The 16,157-nt window shown below is 42.6% G+C and overlaps 1 protein-coding gene across 8 annotated transcripts in view; it reads left to right on the forward strand.

Moving 5' to 3' along the window:
• HERC1 (HECT and RLD domain containing E3 ubiquitin protein ligase family member 1) overlaps positions 1–16,157 on the forward strand; it is a 180,052-nt gene that overhangs the window by 44,053 nt on the left and 119,842 nt on the right. For all 8 annotated transcript variants that reach the window (XM_075857663.1, XM_075857666.1, XM_075857668.1 and 5 more), the window contains exons 15-16: positions 1,094–1,246; positions 15,718–15,850. In XM_075857663.1, coding sequence (XP_075713778.1) covers positions 1,094–1,246; positions 15,718–15,850 — 286 coding nt within the window. The remainder of the gene's footprint in view (positions 1–1,093; positions 1,247–15,717; positions 15,851–16,157) is intronic.

Raw genomic sequence — 16,157 nt, forward strand, 5'->3', positions numbered from 1 at the left:
CCTCTGTAAAAACTTCTTGTTACATAAAAAAGTAGACACTCCTAGAAATAAATGGTGTCGCGGTTTTCCATAGAAATTGTAATAAGAACATTTTTCTAGAACTGCTTCTTTAAATTGGCTCTGTCACCAGATTTTGCAACCCCTATCTGCTATTGCAGCAGATCGGCGCTGCAATGTAGATTACAGTAACGTTTTTATTTTTAAAAAACGAGCATTTTTGGCCAAGTTATGACCATTTTTGTATTTATGCAAATGAGGCTTGCAAAAGTCCAAGTGGGCGTGTTTAAAGTAAAAGTCCAACTGGGCGTTTATTATGTGCGTACATCGGGGCGTTTTTACTAGCTGGGCGCTCTGAAGAGAAGTATCATCCACTTCTCTTCAGAACGCCCAGCTTCTGGCAGTGCAGACACAGCCGTGTTCTCGAGAGATCACGCTGTGACGTCACTCACTTCCTGCCCCAGGTCCTGCATCGTGTCGGCCACATCGGCACCAGAGGCTACAGTTGATTCTGCAGCAGCATCAGCGTTTGCAGGTAAGTAGCTACATCGACTTACCTGCAAACGCCGATGCTGCTGCAGAATCAACTGTAGCCTCTGGTGCCGGTGTCCTCGCTCGTCTGACACGATGCAGGACCTGTGAGTGACGTCACAGCGTGATCTCTCGAGAACACGCTGTGTGTCTGCACTGCCAGAAGCTGGGCGTTCTGAAGAGAAGTGGATGATACTTCTCGTCAGAACGCCCAGCTAGTAAAAGTAGTAAAAACGCCCCGATGTACGCACATAATACACGCCCACTTGGACTTTTACTTTAAACACGCCCAGTTGTACTTTTGCAAGCCTCATTTGCATAAATACAAAAATGGTCATAACTTGGCCAAAAATGCTCGTTTTTTAAAAATAAAAACGTTACTCTTATCTACATTGCAGCGCCGATCTGCTGCAATAGCAGATAGGGGTTGCAAAATCTGGTGACAGAGCCTCTTTAAGTAAAACCGGGGTAGAACTGTGTATATTTAACATATATGGAACTTACTGGTACATGTGTTTGTCTGCTTCTTTCTTTTCACTTTTTCATTTATTGGCTAATTTTTTAGGACCAAGCTTTTGGAGAATTGGAGAAAAACAGTGATAAGTTAATTGTGGGGGCCTCCTCATCTGAAAATAGCCAACCAGCCCATCTTCACGAGCTGCTTTGCTCCTTACAGAAACAGCTACTTGCATATTGCCATTCTAACAACATAAGTGAGGTATGTAATGTCTCTAACAAAATCCAATGATGGAAAAAAATCAGATTTTTCGTCCGTGTCATTGGGTGACACAAAGATGACTAGTGGTATAGCTTCTGCCTCTAATAACTGAACCAAGTTCTTTAAAGAGCACTTGAATGTATCGCATTTGGTCCTGGAGCCTTGTTCACATTTATTTAGTATAACCTAGCTTGGAACATATCTGCATTCAGCCAATTTTAGTATATTAATTGATGTATGAAAGGGTAACTAAAGTTTTAAAAAACTTCTGACATGTCATAGTGACACGTCAGAAGATTTGATCAGTGAGGGTCTGAGCACTGGGACCCCCCACCGATCGCTAAAAGGAAGCAGCAGAAACGCTCGGGTGAGCGCTTAGACGCTTTTGTTTCTGATCGGCTTTCTAGGAAACCCAAGCAGTTGGTGTGCGGACCCAAAGACTTTCTATTGAGCCCGAACACCAATTGCTCGGCTTTCTGAGAAAAGCCGATCAGCAAATCAGTGGCTCAGCGCTCTATTTAAGCCATTGCTGGGGGTCTCAATGCTCAGACCCTACAGATCAAAACTTCTGACATGTCACTGTGACATGTCAGAAGTTTTGTGAAAGTTTATTTACCCTTTAACAGCACTGGCACCACCTACATAAGCTGCTCTTCTGTTGTATATACAGAGCTAAAGGACTATTTGGTAGCTCTGCCTTCTCTTGATACCCTGTGACCAACTCCCCATTACCACTATCTAGGGGTCCCACATGCTCAGACCTTTTTGGGTTTTTTGCATTTATATACTTGAAGAATTTTTGGGGATTTGTTTTGCTATCTTTCACCATCTGCCTTTCATTTTGTATCTTTGCTGATTTTTATTACTTAGCTCTTTATAATTTACAAAGGCTAGAACTGTACCCTCAGATATATATTTTTCAAATGCCCTTTTTTTGTCATGTATTGCCCTTTTTACAGAAGGTGTGAGCCATGTGGGGTTTAATTTTAGTAGTTTATAGTTGCTACCTATAGGAATAAACTTTGCGCTATAATTATACAAAGCGGATTGTAAGATCTCCCATTTATCATTTGTACCATTATTTGTCATTAGTTGTTTAGCAACACCAACTATATCAATATGTTCCTTAGGTACCAAGGCCTCAAGCGCCCCCATTTTGCTTGCTAGACTTCGTTTAAGTTGCATTCAAATTTTTCATATTCTGTATCAGAAATGTGATTTTTATTTTTTTTAAAACCCTTAACGCACCATGACGCAAATGTACGTCATGGTTTGCCCTGCCTTAAGGCCCCATGAGGTACAATGATGTCATGGTATTGTTCTGTCATGTCAAAAAACATGGTGACAGAACAATGATATCGCTGTGATTGGTCAGTCAGTAGTGACTGACCAATCACAGCATTGCTGCATGGTTACACGGCAAAAGAGCCAGGTAGCCAAGTTGCTAGACTATCGGCTATTCTCAACAGGCGGCCTAACAATACCCTCCTGTCTGCCAAGTACGGAGGCCTGTTAGGCCCCGCCCGGAGGCGGAGCCTTAAAGGTTTCCGGATGCAAACCGAAGATGGCAGCGGGCTCAGAAGCTGAGCCTGCACCATCAGCCGCATGTGTCAGTTGTACGTTACAGCTGACACCCTGCTGTAATGGCAAGGAACGGAGCTAGCGCCACTCCCTGCCATTAACCCCTCATATGCCAAGATCAAAAGCGATCGCGGCACCTTAGGGGTTTCTAGCCAACTAGTATCGCTGCGATGTGATTGTGTGCGTACCGCTCATTGCTATGGCAACCGGAGGCCAACAGTGGTCTCCGGCAACAGCCCGGAGGCGGAACCTAGTAGGCTTGGTGTCAGTGAATAACTGACAACTCTAATGCATTGCACTACGTGAGTAGTGAAAAAAAAGGGGCATTTGAAAAATATAAATTTGAGGGTACAGTTCTAGCCTTTGTAAATTATAAAGAGCTTAATACAATCTGCAAAAGAAGTAATAAAAATCAGCAAAGATACAAAATGAAAGGCAGGTGGTGAAAGATAGCAAAACAAATCCCCAAAAATTCTTCAAGTATGCAAATGCAAAAAAAACAAGGTTTGAACATGTAGGATCCCTAAATAGTGGTAATGGGGAGTTGGTCACAGGGGATCAAGAGTAGGCAGAGCTACTAAATGGTCATTTAGCTCTATATATAAAACAGAAGAACAGCTGATGTAGGTGGTGCCAGTGCTGTTAAAGGGTAAATAAACTTTCACAAAACTTCTTACATGTCATTGTGACATGTCAGAAGTTTTGATCTGTGGGCTCTGAGCACTGAGACCCCCAGCAATCGCTTAAATGGAGCGCTGAGACACTGGTTTGCTGATCGGCTTTTCTCAAAGCCGAGCAATTGGTTTTTGGGCTCAATAGAAAGTCTTTGGGCCCCCACACCAACTGCTCAGCTTTCCTAGAAAGCCGATCAGAAACAAAGCAGCTCAGCGCTCACCCCGAGCGCTTCTGCTGCTTCCTTTTATTTCATACATCAATTAATATACCTTAAATAATTTATCGTGGGGTATAGTTAGCATTTTGACTCAACAGGTCTTTTTCTGGAATTCGACAGTGAAAATGAAAATTGTTTTTTCTAATAAAACGTAGGTTTAGCTCAGATTTTTCCATTTTCACAAAAGACAAAGGAGAAAAAGCTCCCCAACATTTGTAAAGCAAACTCTTCTGAGCACGACAATACCCCATATGTGGTCATAAACTTCTGTTTGGACACACGGCAGGGCTTACAAAGGAAGGAGCGCTATTTGGCTTTTAGAGCTCAAATTTTGCTGGAATGGTTTTTGGGTGCCATGTTGCATTTGCAAAGCCCCTAAGCGGCCAAAACAGTAGGAACTCTCCAAAAGTGACCCCATTTTGGAAACTACATTCCCCTCAAGGAATCAATCTAGGGGTATAGTGAGAATTTAGAACCCACAGGTCTTTTGCAGTATTTATTGGAATTAGGCTGTGAAAATGAAAATCTACATTTTTTTTCTACTAAATTGTAGAACTTCATTTTGACAAGGAATAAGAGAGAAAAATCACCCCAACATTTGTAAAGCAATTTCTCCCGAGCTCGGCAATACCCCACATGTGGTCATAAACTGCTGTTTGGACACACGGCAGGGCTCAGAAAGGCAGGAGCGCAACTTGGCATGCAGATTTTGCTGGATTGTTTTTTTGGGCGCCATGTCGCATTTGCAAAACCTCTGGAGGTATCAGAGTACAGTGGAAGCCCCCAAGAAGTGACAGCATTTTGGAAACTACACCCCTCAAGGCATTTATCATTTGCCTGGACATATGACAGGGCTCAGAAGTGAAGAACACCATGCGCATTTGATGCCTATTTTGGTGATTTTCACAGCATTGGCTCAAAATTGAAGGGCTCTGAGGTAAAATAGTAAAACAAGCCCCCAAGTAGTGACCCCTAATTTGGAAACATCCCTTAAGGCATTTTAATGGGTTTAGTGAGCATTTTGACCCCACAATACATCAATGCATTAGAGTAAAGATCAGAAATGCAGATCTTCAAGTCCCCTTGTGGGACATGAAAAAAAGTTAGAAAATGTACAAAAGTGTAAAAATAAAAATTAAAAAAATAAAAACTGCCCTTTTCCTATAAGTCTCTTTTATTTTAGGAAAAAAATGAAAATGATAAAGTACACATATTTGGTATCGCCATATTCGTAACGACCCAAACTATAGAACTAGAATGTTCATTTTCCTGCACGATGAACACCGCAAAAAAATAAATAAACTGCCAGAATCCCAGTTTGTTTTTTTTGGGTCACTACCCCTCCAAAAACATAAAAAGTGATAAAGTCACATGTACCCCAAAATAGTACCAATAAAAACTACAACCCACCCCACAAAAAACAAGCCCTTACACAGCCTTGTCGACGCAAAAATAAAAATATTATGGCTCTCAGAATTTTTTATTTTTTTTTAAAGTGATTTTCTGCTGCATCCGTGGCAAAACATAAAAAAACTATATACATATGGTATCGCCATAATCGCAGAATACAGTAAAAATTTACTGTATAGCGCACAGTGAACACTGGAAAAAAAAAAAGCCTGATCAGAATTGAAGGTTTTTGGCCACCGTTCTTGCGATTTTAAAATGGAATAAAAAGTAATTAAAAAACTGCATGTACCCTGAAATGGTACCAATGAAAACTTCAGATTGTCCCGAAACAAATAAGCCCTCACACAGTTCCAGTGGAGAAGAAATAAAGAAGTTCTGGCTCTCAGAATATGGCGATGCAAAATGTGCGGAGTGTTCCAAAAGCGGATAAGATTGGGCACCATTTAGGAGTGTGACACTGGCCACACATCTGCAGATTATTTATTTACCTCATTATTTATTTACCCCATTATTATACCCTCTTATTATGCCCTGATGTACTCCGCACAGTTTACATATGCCCCCACATAAACTGAAATACCAGCGAAACCCCAAACAGAAAAACAACCAAGCAAAATCTGCGTTCCAAAAGCCAAATGACGCTACCTCCCTTCTGAGCCCTACAGCGTGCCCAAACAGCGGTTTACGTTCACATATATGGCATCGCCATACTCGGGAGAATCTGCTTAACCGTTTGAGATATTTATCTTCAGTGGCACAGACTGGCCACAACATATTGTGCACTAAAATTGCATATTAGTGGAAAATTGCAATTTTAACTTTGCACCATCCGCTGCCCATTAATTTCTAATGTAAAAACGCCTGTGGGGTCAAAATGCTCACTGAACCCCTTAAAATACCTTAAAGAGGCTCTGTCACCAGATTTTGCAACCCCTATCTGCTATTGCAGCAGATAGGCGCTGCAATGTAGTTCACAGTAACGTTTTTATTTTTAAAAAACGAGCATTTTTGGCCAAGTTATGACCATTTTTGTATTTATGCAAATGAGGCTTGCAAAAGTACAACTGGGCGTGTATTGTGTTCGTTACATCGGGCGTTTTTACTTCTTTTACTAGCTGGGCGTTGTGTATAGAAGTATCATCCACTTCTCTACACAACGCCCAGCTTCTGGCAGTGCAGACACACAGCGTGTTCTCGAGAGATCACGCTGTGACGTCACTTCCTGCCCCAGGTCCTGCATCGTGTCAGACGAGCGAGGACACATCGGCACCAGAGGCTACATTTGATTCTGCAGCAGCATCGGCATTTGCAGGTAAGTCGATGTAGCTACTTACCTGCAAACGCTGATGCTGCTGCAGAATCAACTGTAGCCTCTGGTGCCGATGTGTCCTCGCTCGTCTGACACGATGCAGGACCTGTGAGTGACGACACAGCGTGATCTCTCGAGAACACGGCTGTGTCTGCACTGCCAGAAGCTTGGCATTCTGAAGAGAAGTGGATGATACTTCTCGTCAGAACGCCCAGCTAGTAAAAGTAGTAAAAACGCCTCGATGTACGCACATAATACACGCCCAGTTGTACTTTTACTTTTAAACACGCCCAGTTGTACTTTTGCAAACCTCATTTGCATAAATACAAAAATGGTCATAACTTGGCCAAAAATGCTCGTTTTTTTAAAATAAAAACGTTACTGTAATCTACATTGCAGCGCCTATCTGCTGCAATAGCAGATAGGGGTTGCAAAATCTGGTGACAGAGCCTCTTTAAGGGATGTTTCCAAATTAGGGGTCACTACTTGGGGGCTTGTTTTACTATTTTACCTCAGAGCCCTGCAATTGTGGGCCAATACTGTGAAAATCACCAAAATAGGCCTCAAATGTGCATGGTGCTCTTCACTTCTGAGCCCTGTCATGTCCAGGCAAATGAGAAATGCCTTGAGGGGTGTAGTTACCAAAATGCTGTCACTTCTTGGGGGCTTCTACTGTACTCTGGTACCTCCCAGGGGTTTTGCAAATGCGACATGGCGCCCAAAAAAACAATCCAGCAAAATCTGCATGCCAAGTTGCGCTCCTGCCTTTCTGAGCCCTGCCGTGTGTCCAAACAGCAATTTATGACCACGTGGGGTATTGCCGAGCTCGGGAGAAATTGCTTTACAAATGTTGGGGTGCTTTTTCTCTCGATGCTTGTCAAAATGAAGGTCTACAATTTAGTAGAAAAAATTTAGATTTTCATTTTCACGGCCTAATTCCAATAAATTCTGCAAAAGACCTGTGGGTTCTAAATTCTCACTATACCCCTAGATAGATTCCTTGAGGGGTTTAGTTTCCAAAATGGGGTCACTTTTGGGGAGTTCCTACTGTTTTTGCACCTTAGGGGCTTTGCAAATGTAACATGGCACCCAAAAACCATTCCAGCAAAATTTGAGCTCCAAATAGCGCTCCTTCCTTTGTAAGCCCTGCCGTGTGTCCAAACAGAAGTTTATGACCACATATGTGGTATTGCCGTGCTCAGAAGAGTTTGCTTTACAAATGTTGGGGAGCTTTTTCTCCTTTGTCTTTTGTGAAAATGGAAAAATCTGAGCTAAACCTACGTTTTATTAGAAAAAACATAATTTTCATTTTCACTGCCTAATTCCACTAAATTCAGAAAAAGACCTGTTGGGTGAAAATGCTAACTATACCCCACGATAAATTCCTTAAGGGGTCTAGTTTCTCAAATGGGGGTCACTATTGGTGGGGTTTTCAATGTTTTGGTACGTCAGGTGCTTTGCAATATTTGCCTGGTCCATAAGGCCAAAACAGGCTTAGTAATTAAGGGCTTACATTTTGTGAGCATATTTATCTTCAATGTTTTGTAAAAAAAAAAGGACCTCCTTATCCTGTTGCTTAATAATCTCACCATAGTCCATTTCTACCCCCACCAGTATAGTCTGACCCCTATCCAACCTATTTACCCCTTTATTTTCTATAGTGACCTCCCTCTTCTGCCCTAGTTTAAATATTCCGCCATCCCTGCTAGAATTCTCTCCCCCAGCACAGCGGACCCCCTTCCATTTAGGTGCAAATCTGCAGAATACAGTTTGTACCCCAATGAAAAGTCAGCCCAGTGCTCTAGGAACCAGAAGCCTTCTCCTCTACACAAAGACTTAAGCCATACATTGAACTCCCTGAGCTCCCGCTGTCTTTCCTGTGATGCGCATGGCACAGGCAGTATTCCAGAGAATATAACTTTGGAGGTCCTTCCCTTCAGCTTGTAGCTTAGTTCTTTAAAATTAGGCCCCATGCACACAGCCGCACCTGTAATCACGGCCCGCGATTGCGGGCATGGCCGGCTGCTGACAACTGCCCGCATTTTCGGGCCGTGCTCCCATACAAAGAATGGAAGCACGGCCCGTAAAACACAAAAAAACGGACATGCTCCATAATTCCCAGCACAGTTCTAAGGCACAGACACCCATCCGTAGCGATACGGAAAGGTGTTCGCGACCAAAAGAACTGAATGGGCCACTAATTACGAACCGTGATTGCGGGTGATTTTACGGTCGTGTGCATGGGGCCTTGATCTTAACGCTCCTCCACCTACCATGTATTCTGTCATTGCTTTCCACATGGACCACAACAGCTGGATCATCAGCCCCTCCCACTAATTTATTCACCCGTTCCACCACATGCCGAACCTTGGCACCAGGGAGACCGCAAACCATTTGGTTGAGGCGGACTTGGGGACAAATTATTCTTTCCGTCTTCCTGATTATAGAATTCCATCCTTCCTTCCAAAGTGGTGTCAGCATTCCACCTTAACAAGGACATTGTCCTGTCCACTTTTTGTACCTCTCCTTCTTACCCAAGGGAGAGGACTCTCGACAAGTTAGATTCGTAAGATGCAGACCAAGTCTATCTGGCACCGTTCCGGCGCTCTGACTTACTTTTCAGCATTCCAAAGAGCTGCAGACAAGGTGTGGCAGCTTTTAAAACAGCCATATCCCGACAGTCGGTCAGCTATTGGTGAGGCATGCCAGTCTAAGTCCAAAGGGACGTTCTTTTGGGTAACGGTCTATTCCACTAGAGCGGTGACTGCTTTGTGGACAATTCCTTAATGAGGTTCAGGTCTGCAGGTGTGTAACTACTTGGTCTTCGCTTCACACCTTTTCTACATTTTAGAGGGTGCGTACTTTCACATTCTCTGATGCCTCTCTTGGGATCAGGATTCTGTAGACCCCTGGTGACTGTTTTAGAACCTCCCATGGTCATGTCTACGTTCCTCAATGACCTTGACGAGAAAATTGGAGTTTGTTACTCACCGTAAAAACCTTTTCTCGTCACATTCATTTGGGGGAGGTGGGGGGCATCATCCACCCATTTTTCTTTGGGTTATATGGTAGTTTTCTCCAGATATGCTGTTTTTCCCCCTGGTTTTTTGTTTTGTTTTTTACTTCTTGTAGTTGCATTTGCATTTCTGCTTTTGTACAAAGCTGGTTTAGTATCTGCAGAAAGGATATAGCTGGCAGGAGGAGAAAACACTTTTCACTTAGTGGCAGCAGCTATACCCACGGTCATCCTCTGTGTCCCCCAATGAACGTGACGAGAAAAGGATTTTACAGTGAACGACAAGATGTAGAATAATTGAATTATGTTAGCTGAAATAAATGTGTGGTGCCTTGCAATGTGGAGTGTGCAACAATGCATGCACAGTAAAATCCCATGTATGTTTCTCGGTTGCATCCATCAGGGGGAGAATGACATATGGGCTGTCCATACAATGTTTTCACACTAGTGTATCGGTTATGCTAACCACCATCATCATCCATAGAGGGGAGAGGTAAAAAATATTAGATCCTGCTGATGGTGCGTAGCTTCCAGTATTTTAAAAGAGAAGAATAGCAGCATCCAGCTCTATTCTTCTAATTTGGATGACTGTTTTGTAATTAGTCTGTACTGTTCTGTTGCCAGAAATAATCTCAAACGATCTATGTAAAGTTTCATTGTAGTTAACCCCTTCGCGCTCAGCGACGTACTATTCCGTCGCGCTAACCAATACGTTCGCGCTCAGCGACGGAATAGTACGTCGCGGGAGTAACGCCCATTTCGGCCATCCTCCCGAGACATACAGGAGCTGTGACAGCTGCTGTCTCGTACAGCAGCTGCCGCAGCAACTACAGCGGGGACCGATCGCTGTGTCCCCGCTGATTAACCCCTGAAAAGCCGTGTTCAATAGTGATCACGGCTTTTTAGGGGTTAAGCTACAATCGCCAGCCTGCTACGCGATAGCGGCTGGCGATGGTGACTATGGCAACCGGGCACCAAGCAATGGCGTCCGGCTCTGCCATAGACGGAAGCCTAGTGGGTCCTGACGAAGTCAGGACCCACTATGCTTGCGGTCAGTGAATAGCTGACAGCTCTAATACACTGCACTACGCATGTAGTGCAGTGTATTAGAATAGCGATCAGGGCCTCCTGCCCTCAAGGCCCCTAGTGGGACAAAGTAATAAAGTTAAAAAAAGATGTCAAAATAAGAAAATAAAAGTTTTAAAAGTAAAAATTCCCCTTTTCCCTTATCAGTCCTTTATTATTAATAAAAATATATAAACAAACAAATAAACTATACATAATTGGTATCGCCGCGTCCGTAACGGCCTGAACTACAAAATTTTTTCGTTATTTATCCCGCACAGTGAACGCCGTAAAAGAAAATAATAATAAACCGTACCAGAACCACAATTGTTTGGTCACTTCACCTCCCAAAAAATGGAATAAAAAGAGATCAAAAAGTCACATGTACCTAAAAATGGTAATGATTGAAACTACAGTTCGTTACGCAAAAAATAAGTCCTCGCACGGCTTTCTTGATGGAAAAATAAAAACGTTCTGGCTCTTAGAATATGATAACACAAAAAGTGAATGATTTTTTTACAAAACGTATTTTATTGTGCAAACGCCGTAAGACATAAAAAAAAAAACTATAAACATCTGGTATCGCCGTAATCGTATCGCCCCGCAGAATAAAGTGAATAGGTCATTTATAGCGCACGGTGAACGCGGTAAAAAAAATAGAATAAAAAAAACAATAGTAGAATTGCTGTTTTTTAGTCACCACGCCACTTAAAAATAGAATAAAAACTGATCAAAAAGCCGCATGCACCCCAAGAAAACTACAATGGATTTCTCAAGGGGTTTAGTTTCCAAAATGGTGTCACTTTTGGGGGGTTTCCACTGTTTTGGCACCACAAGACCTCTTCAAACCGTACATGGTGCCTAATAAAAAAAAGGCCTCAAAATCCACTAGGTGCTCCTTTGCTTCGGAGGCCGATGCTTCAGCCCATTACCGCACTAGCGCCACATGTGGGATATTTCTCAAAACTGCAGAATCTGGGCAATAAGTATTGAGTTGCGTTTCTCTGGTAAAACCTTCTGTGTTATAAAAAAAATGGTATAAAGAGGATTTTCTGACAAAAAACAAAAGTTAATTTCACCTCTACTTTGCTCTAAATTCCTGTGAAACACCTAAAGGGTTCATAAACTTTCTAAATGCTGTTGTGAATACATTGAGGGGTCTAGTTTCTAAAATGGGGTGTTTCATAGGGGTGTCTAATATATGGGCCCCTCAAAGCAACTTCAGAACTGAACTGGAACCTAAAAAAATAAATAAATTAGGCAATACTTCGCTTCTTACATTATGAGCCGTGCCCATCCCGAGATGACCCCAGTTTTGACCGTTTGTATAAACGGAGACCCCTATTAGACCGTTTCAGTGCCCGGTTTTCCCAAGCATACACCCCCCGAGAAGTGTATTTCTATTGATGAGTCCCTGGTACATTTTAAAGGGAGGGTTCAATTCCGCGAGTATCTGCCGGGTAAGAGGGCAAGGTATGGCGTGAAGATGTATAAGCTGTGCGAGAGTGCATCAGGTTATGCCTACAGATTTAGGATATATAAAGGGAAGGACACCAGTATTCAACCCCCATAATGCCCCCCCTTACTGGGAGTTAATTCAAAAATTGTGTGGGATTTGGTGCACCCACTGCTGGACCAGGGTTACCACCTCTACCTGGATAATTTTTATACCAGCGTCCCACTCTTCAACTGCCTCGCTTCCAGTCCTGCGGCACTGCTAGAAGAAACCTGAGAGGCCTCCCTAAGACTCTGCAGGGCAAACAAGAAGGGGTGAGAGCAGGGCACAATCTAGCCGCAACATATTATGTGTCAAGTACAAGACAAGAGAGATGTCACACCAGTACCCATGTACTTGTACGAGGTACCAGTACAGAGACCCCCAAACCAGACTGCATCCTGGGCTACAATAGGTACATGGGAGGGGTGGACTTGTCAGATCAAGTCCTGAAGCCCTACAGCGCCATGCGGTGTGGTATAAGAAGCTGGCCGGGCACATCATACAGATGGCATTGTACAATGTGTACGTGCTACGTCGATGTACAGGCCAGAGGGGAACTTTCCTGGAATTTCAAGAGGTGGTTATCAAGAACCTAATCTTTAGGGACCAAGAAGGGGGGGGGGGCACCCAGTACTTCTGGAAGCGAGGCCACATGCATCGTACCAGGGAAACACTTTCCAGGAGAAGTTCCCCAAACTGGCAAGAAGGGAAAAAGTCAAGAGGTGCAAAGTCTGCTATAAGAGGAGGATAAGGGAGGACACAATATATCAATGTGACACGTGTCCCGAAAAACCAGAGCGCTGTATGAAAGAGTGTTTTAAAATTTATCATACATCCCTTGGTTTATAATTTACCCCAATTTTACTTATCCTGATGTACTCCGCACAGCTTATCCCCCCTTATCTTTCCCTTCTGAGCCCTGCTGTGTGCCCAGGCAGCTAACAGCCACATGTAGGGTATTGCCATACCCGGGAGAACCCACACTACAGTTTATGGGTTGTATGTCTCCGGTCAAAATGTTCACTACACCTCTAGATGAATGTCTGAAGGGGTGTAGTTTTTAAAACGGGGTCACTTCTCCGAGGTTTCAACTGTACTGGTACCTCAGGGGCTTCTGCATACATGACTTCGCACCAGAAAATCTCCAGTAGGCCAAATGGTGGTCCTTTCGTTCTGAGCCCTCCCATGGGCCCAAACGGCAGTTTATCACCACAAATGGGGTATTGCCGCACTCAGGACAAATTGCGCAACAGAATGGGGTATTTTATTCCTTGTGAAAATAAGAATTTTTGAGCTAAAACGACATATTATTGGAAAAAATATAATTTTTTTTCATTCCCAGCCCAATTCAAATAAGTTCTGTGAAGAAACTATGGTGTCTAAATGGTCACATTACCCATAAATGAATTCCTTGAGGGGTATAGTTTCCAAAATGGGGTCACTTCTGGTGGGTTTCCATTACTTTGATACCTCTGGGGCTCTGCAAATGCGACATGGCACCCGAAAACCAATCCAGCAAAATCTGGACTCCAACAAACACATAGCGCTCCTTTCATTCTGAGCCTTCTCATGGGCCCAAACGGCAGTTTATCACCACAAATGGGGTATTGCCGCACTAAGGACAAATTGGGCAACAAAATGAGGTATTTTGTTCCCTGTGAAAATAAGACATTTTGATCACAAATGACATCTTATTGGAAAAAATGTCATTTTTTTAATTTCACAGCCCAATTCAAATAGGTGCTGTGAAAAAACTGTGCGGTCAAAATGGTAACAGCCATAAATGAATTCCTTGTTGGGTGTAGTTTCCAAAATGGGGTCACTATTCGGGGATTCCTACTGTTTTGGTACCTCAACACCTCTTCACACCTGGCATGCTGCCTAAAATATATTCTAATAAAAAAGAGGCCTCAAAATGCACTAGGTGCTTCTTTACTTCTACGGCTTGTGTTTTATTCCACGAGCGCACTAGAGCCACATGTGGGACATTTCTAAAAACTGCAGAATCTGGACAATACATATTTAGTAGTATTTCTCTGGTAAAACCTTCTGTGTTATAGAAAAAAATTGAATAAAATTGAAATTCAGCAAGAAAAATGAAATTTGCAAATTTCACCTCCACTTTGCTTTAATTCTTGTGAAATGCCTGAAGGGTTAAAAAACTTTCTAAATGCTGTTTTGAATACTTTGAGGGGTCTAGTTTTTAAAATGGGGTGTTTTATGGGGGTTTCTAATACATAGGCTCCTCAAAGCCACTTCAGAACTGAAGAGGTACCTTAAAAAAAAGGCTTTTGAAATTTTCTTAAGAATATGAGAAATTGCTGTTTATGTTCTAAGCCTTGTAACGTCCAAGAAAAATAAAATAAATGTTTAAAAAAACGATGCCAATCTAAAGTAGACATATGGGAAATGTGAACTAGTAACTATTTTGGGTGGTATAACCGTCTGTTTTACAAGCAGATACATTTAAGTTCTGAAAAAAAAATTTTTTTCAAAATGTTCTCTAAATTTTGCAATTTTTCACCAATAAACACTGAATATATCGACCAAATTTTACCACGAACATGAAGCCCAATGTGTCACGAGAAAACAATCTCAGAATCGCTTGGATAGGTTTAAGCATTCTGACGTTATTACCACATAAAGTGAAATATGTCAGATTTCAAAAATGGGCTCTGAGCCTTAAGGCCAAAACTAGGCTGCGTCCTTAAGGGGTTAAAGGTGTTTTTCAATTTGTAGGTAACTGCACCAAATTGCAAAGACTTATGGGTGGGATACCATGTATTATATGGTTGGGCCGAGCCCTCCAGAACAGGAGGCGCTCTACTCTTGCTAATAGAGGGAGGTCCTATGCAGGGTGACTTCCATATTCCGTTATAGGGCAATGTACATGGGTTGTTAGGCTTTTTTTTTTTTTAACTAATATAAAAACTTATAGTTTAGTATTGGTCAAATATGAGAGAGTAGCTTGGTCATCTATGCAGAAAGAATGATCATGCCTGGACATTATTTGTTAGTGAGAAGGGGTTTTTATTTTAAATGTTTTTTGTTTTGTTTTTAATTTGTCTTGATTGGAATTTAAAATATGGATGCAATTACTTATTCATTTTTTTTTTTTTAGTTGTTTTTAAATAAAAAATTGTGTCTATAAATTACTTTTTAACATGGTCTCAGACTACATTCTAAATGCCATGTCCGCACCTTGTCAGCAGTAATTGCAGCATATTTTTAATAGGCTTTAAAGGGGTTGTCAAGGCACGGACAACTAATGACCTATCCACAGAATAGGTCATCCGTATATGATCGGTGGGGGTCCGACACCCAGCGCCTGCACCGATCAGCCGCTCCTGTTGTTATGCAGGGTATACAGTATTTGGAGCCAGGATATGGCTCCAAACCGCTGCTTAGCAGCCCTGCTGCAAAATAGCAACTCTGCTCCTATCCACTTGAATAGAAGCAGAGCTGCAGCTCGGCCGCTATTTGCTGACCGGAGCCAACTGCTTCCAGCATAAACATGAGGCAGCCGGAGAAGCTGATCAGTTCGGGTTTCCCTACCGATCATATACTGATTGCCTATCCTGTGGTTTGGTCATCAGTTGTCTGTGCCTGGACAAACCCTTTAATTACTTATTTGATCTGTTTCCATGGCCTTGTATTCTCTGTGCTCCTGCTGAATACTACATCTTTTTTCTCTTTTCAGAGCTCCAGCAGTGTTGCTTTGCTTCACAAACATCTACTGCTCCTGCTTCCTCACGCAACAGACATCTATTCCCGGTCTGCTACACTTTTAAAGGAAAGCCCATGTAATGGTAGTGTGGGTGAAAAGCTGCGAGGTATGTGCTACTGCATGTGTAGTATAATGCTTTACAGACAGACCCCATTGAACACACATTCTGTACTTTTGCCTCAGTTGTATTACAATATATTATTCATTTTAAATTGTACTTCTAGCACTTGGTGTCCCTTCAAAGTTACTCTCCTGCCCGATCTGGAGATCCATAACTGCACGCTGGGCGGTACAGTTGCCGAGGCAACGGTACGACGCCCTGTGAGTATCGTGCACAGGTCCTATTAATTAATTGCCTCAGTAACTGTAAGGCTCAGCGGACAGTTACGGCTCTCCACGCCCCATGTCGGATC

The sequence above is a fragment of the Rhinoderma darwinii genome, chromosome 3 (assembly GCF_050947455.1).
Source record: "Rhinoderma darwinii isolate aRhiDar2 chromosome 3, aRhiDar2.hap1, whole genome shotgun sequence".
In the NCBI taxonomy this organism is placed as follows: domain Eukaryota; kingdom Metazoa; phylum Chordata; class Amphibia; order Anura; family Rhinodermatidae; genus Rhinoderma; species Rhinoderma darwinii.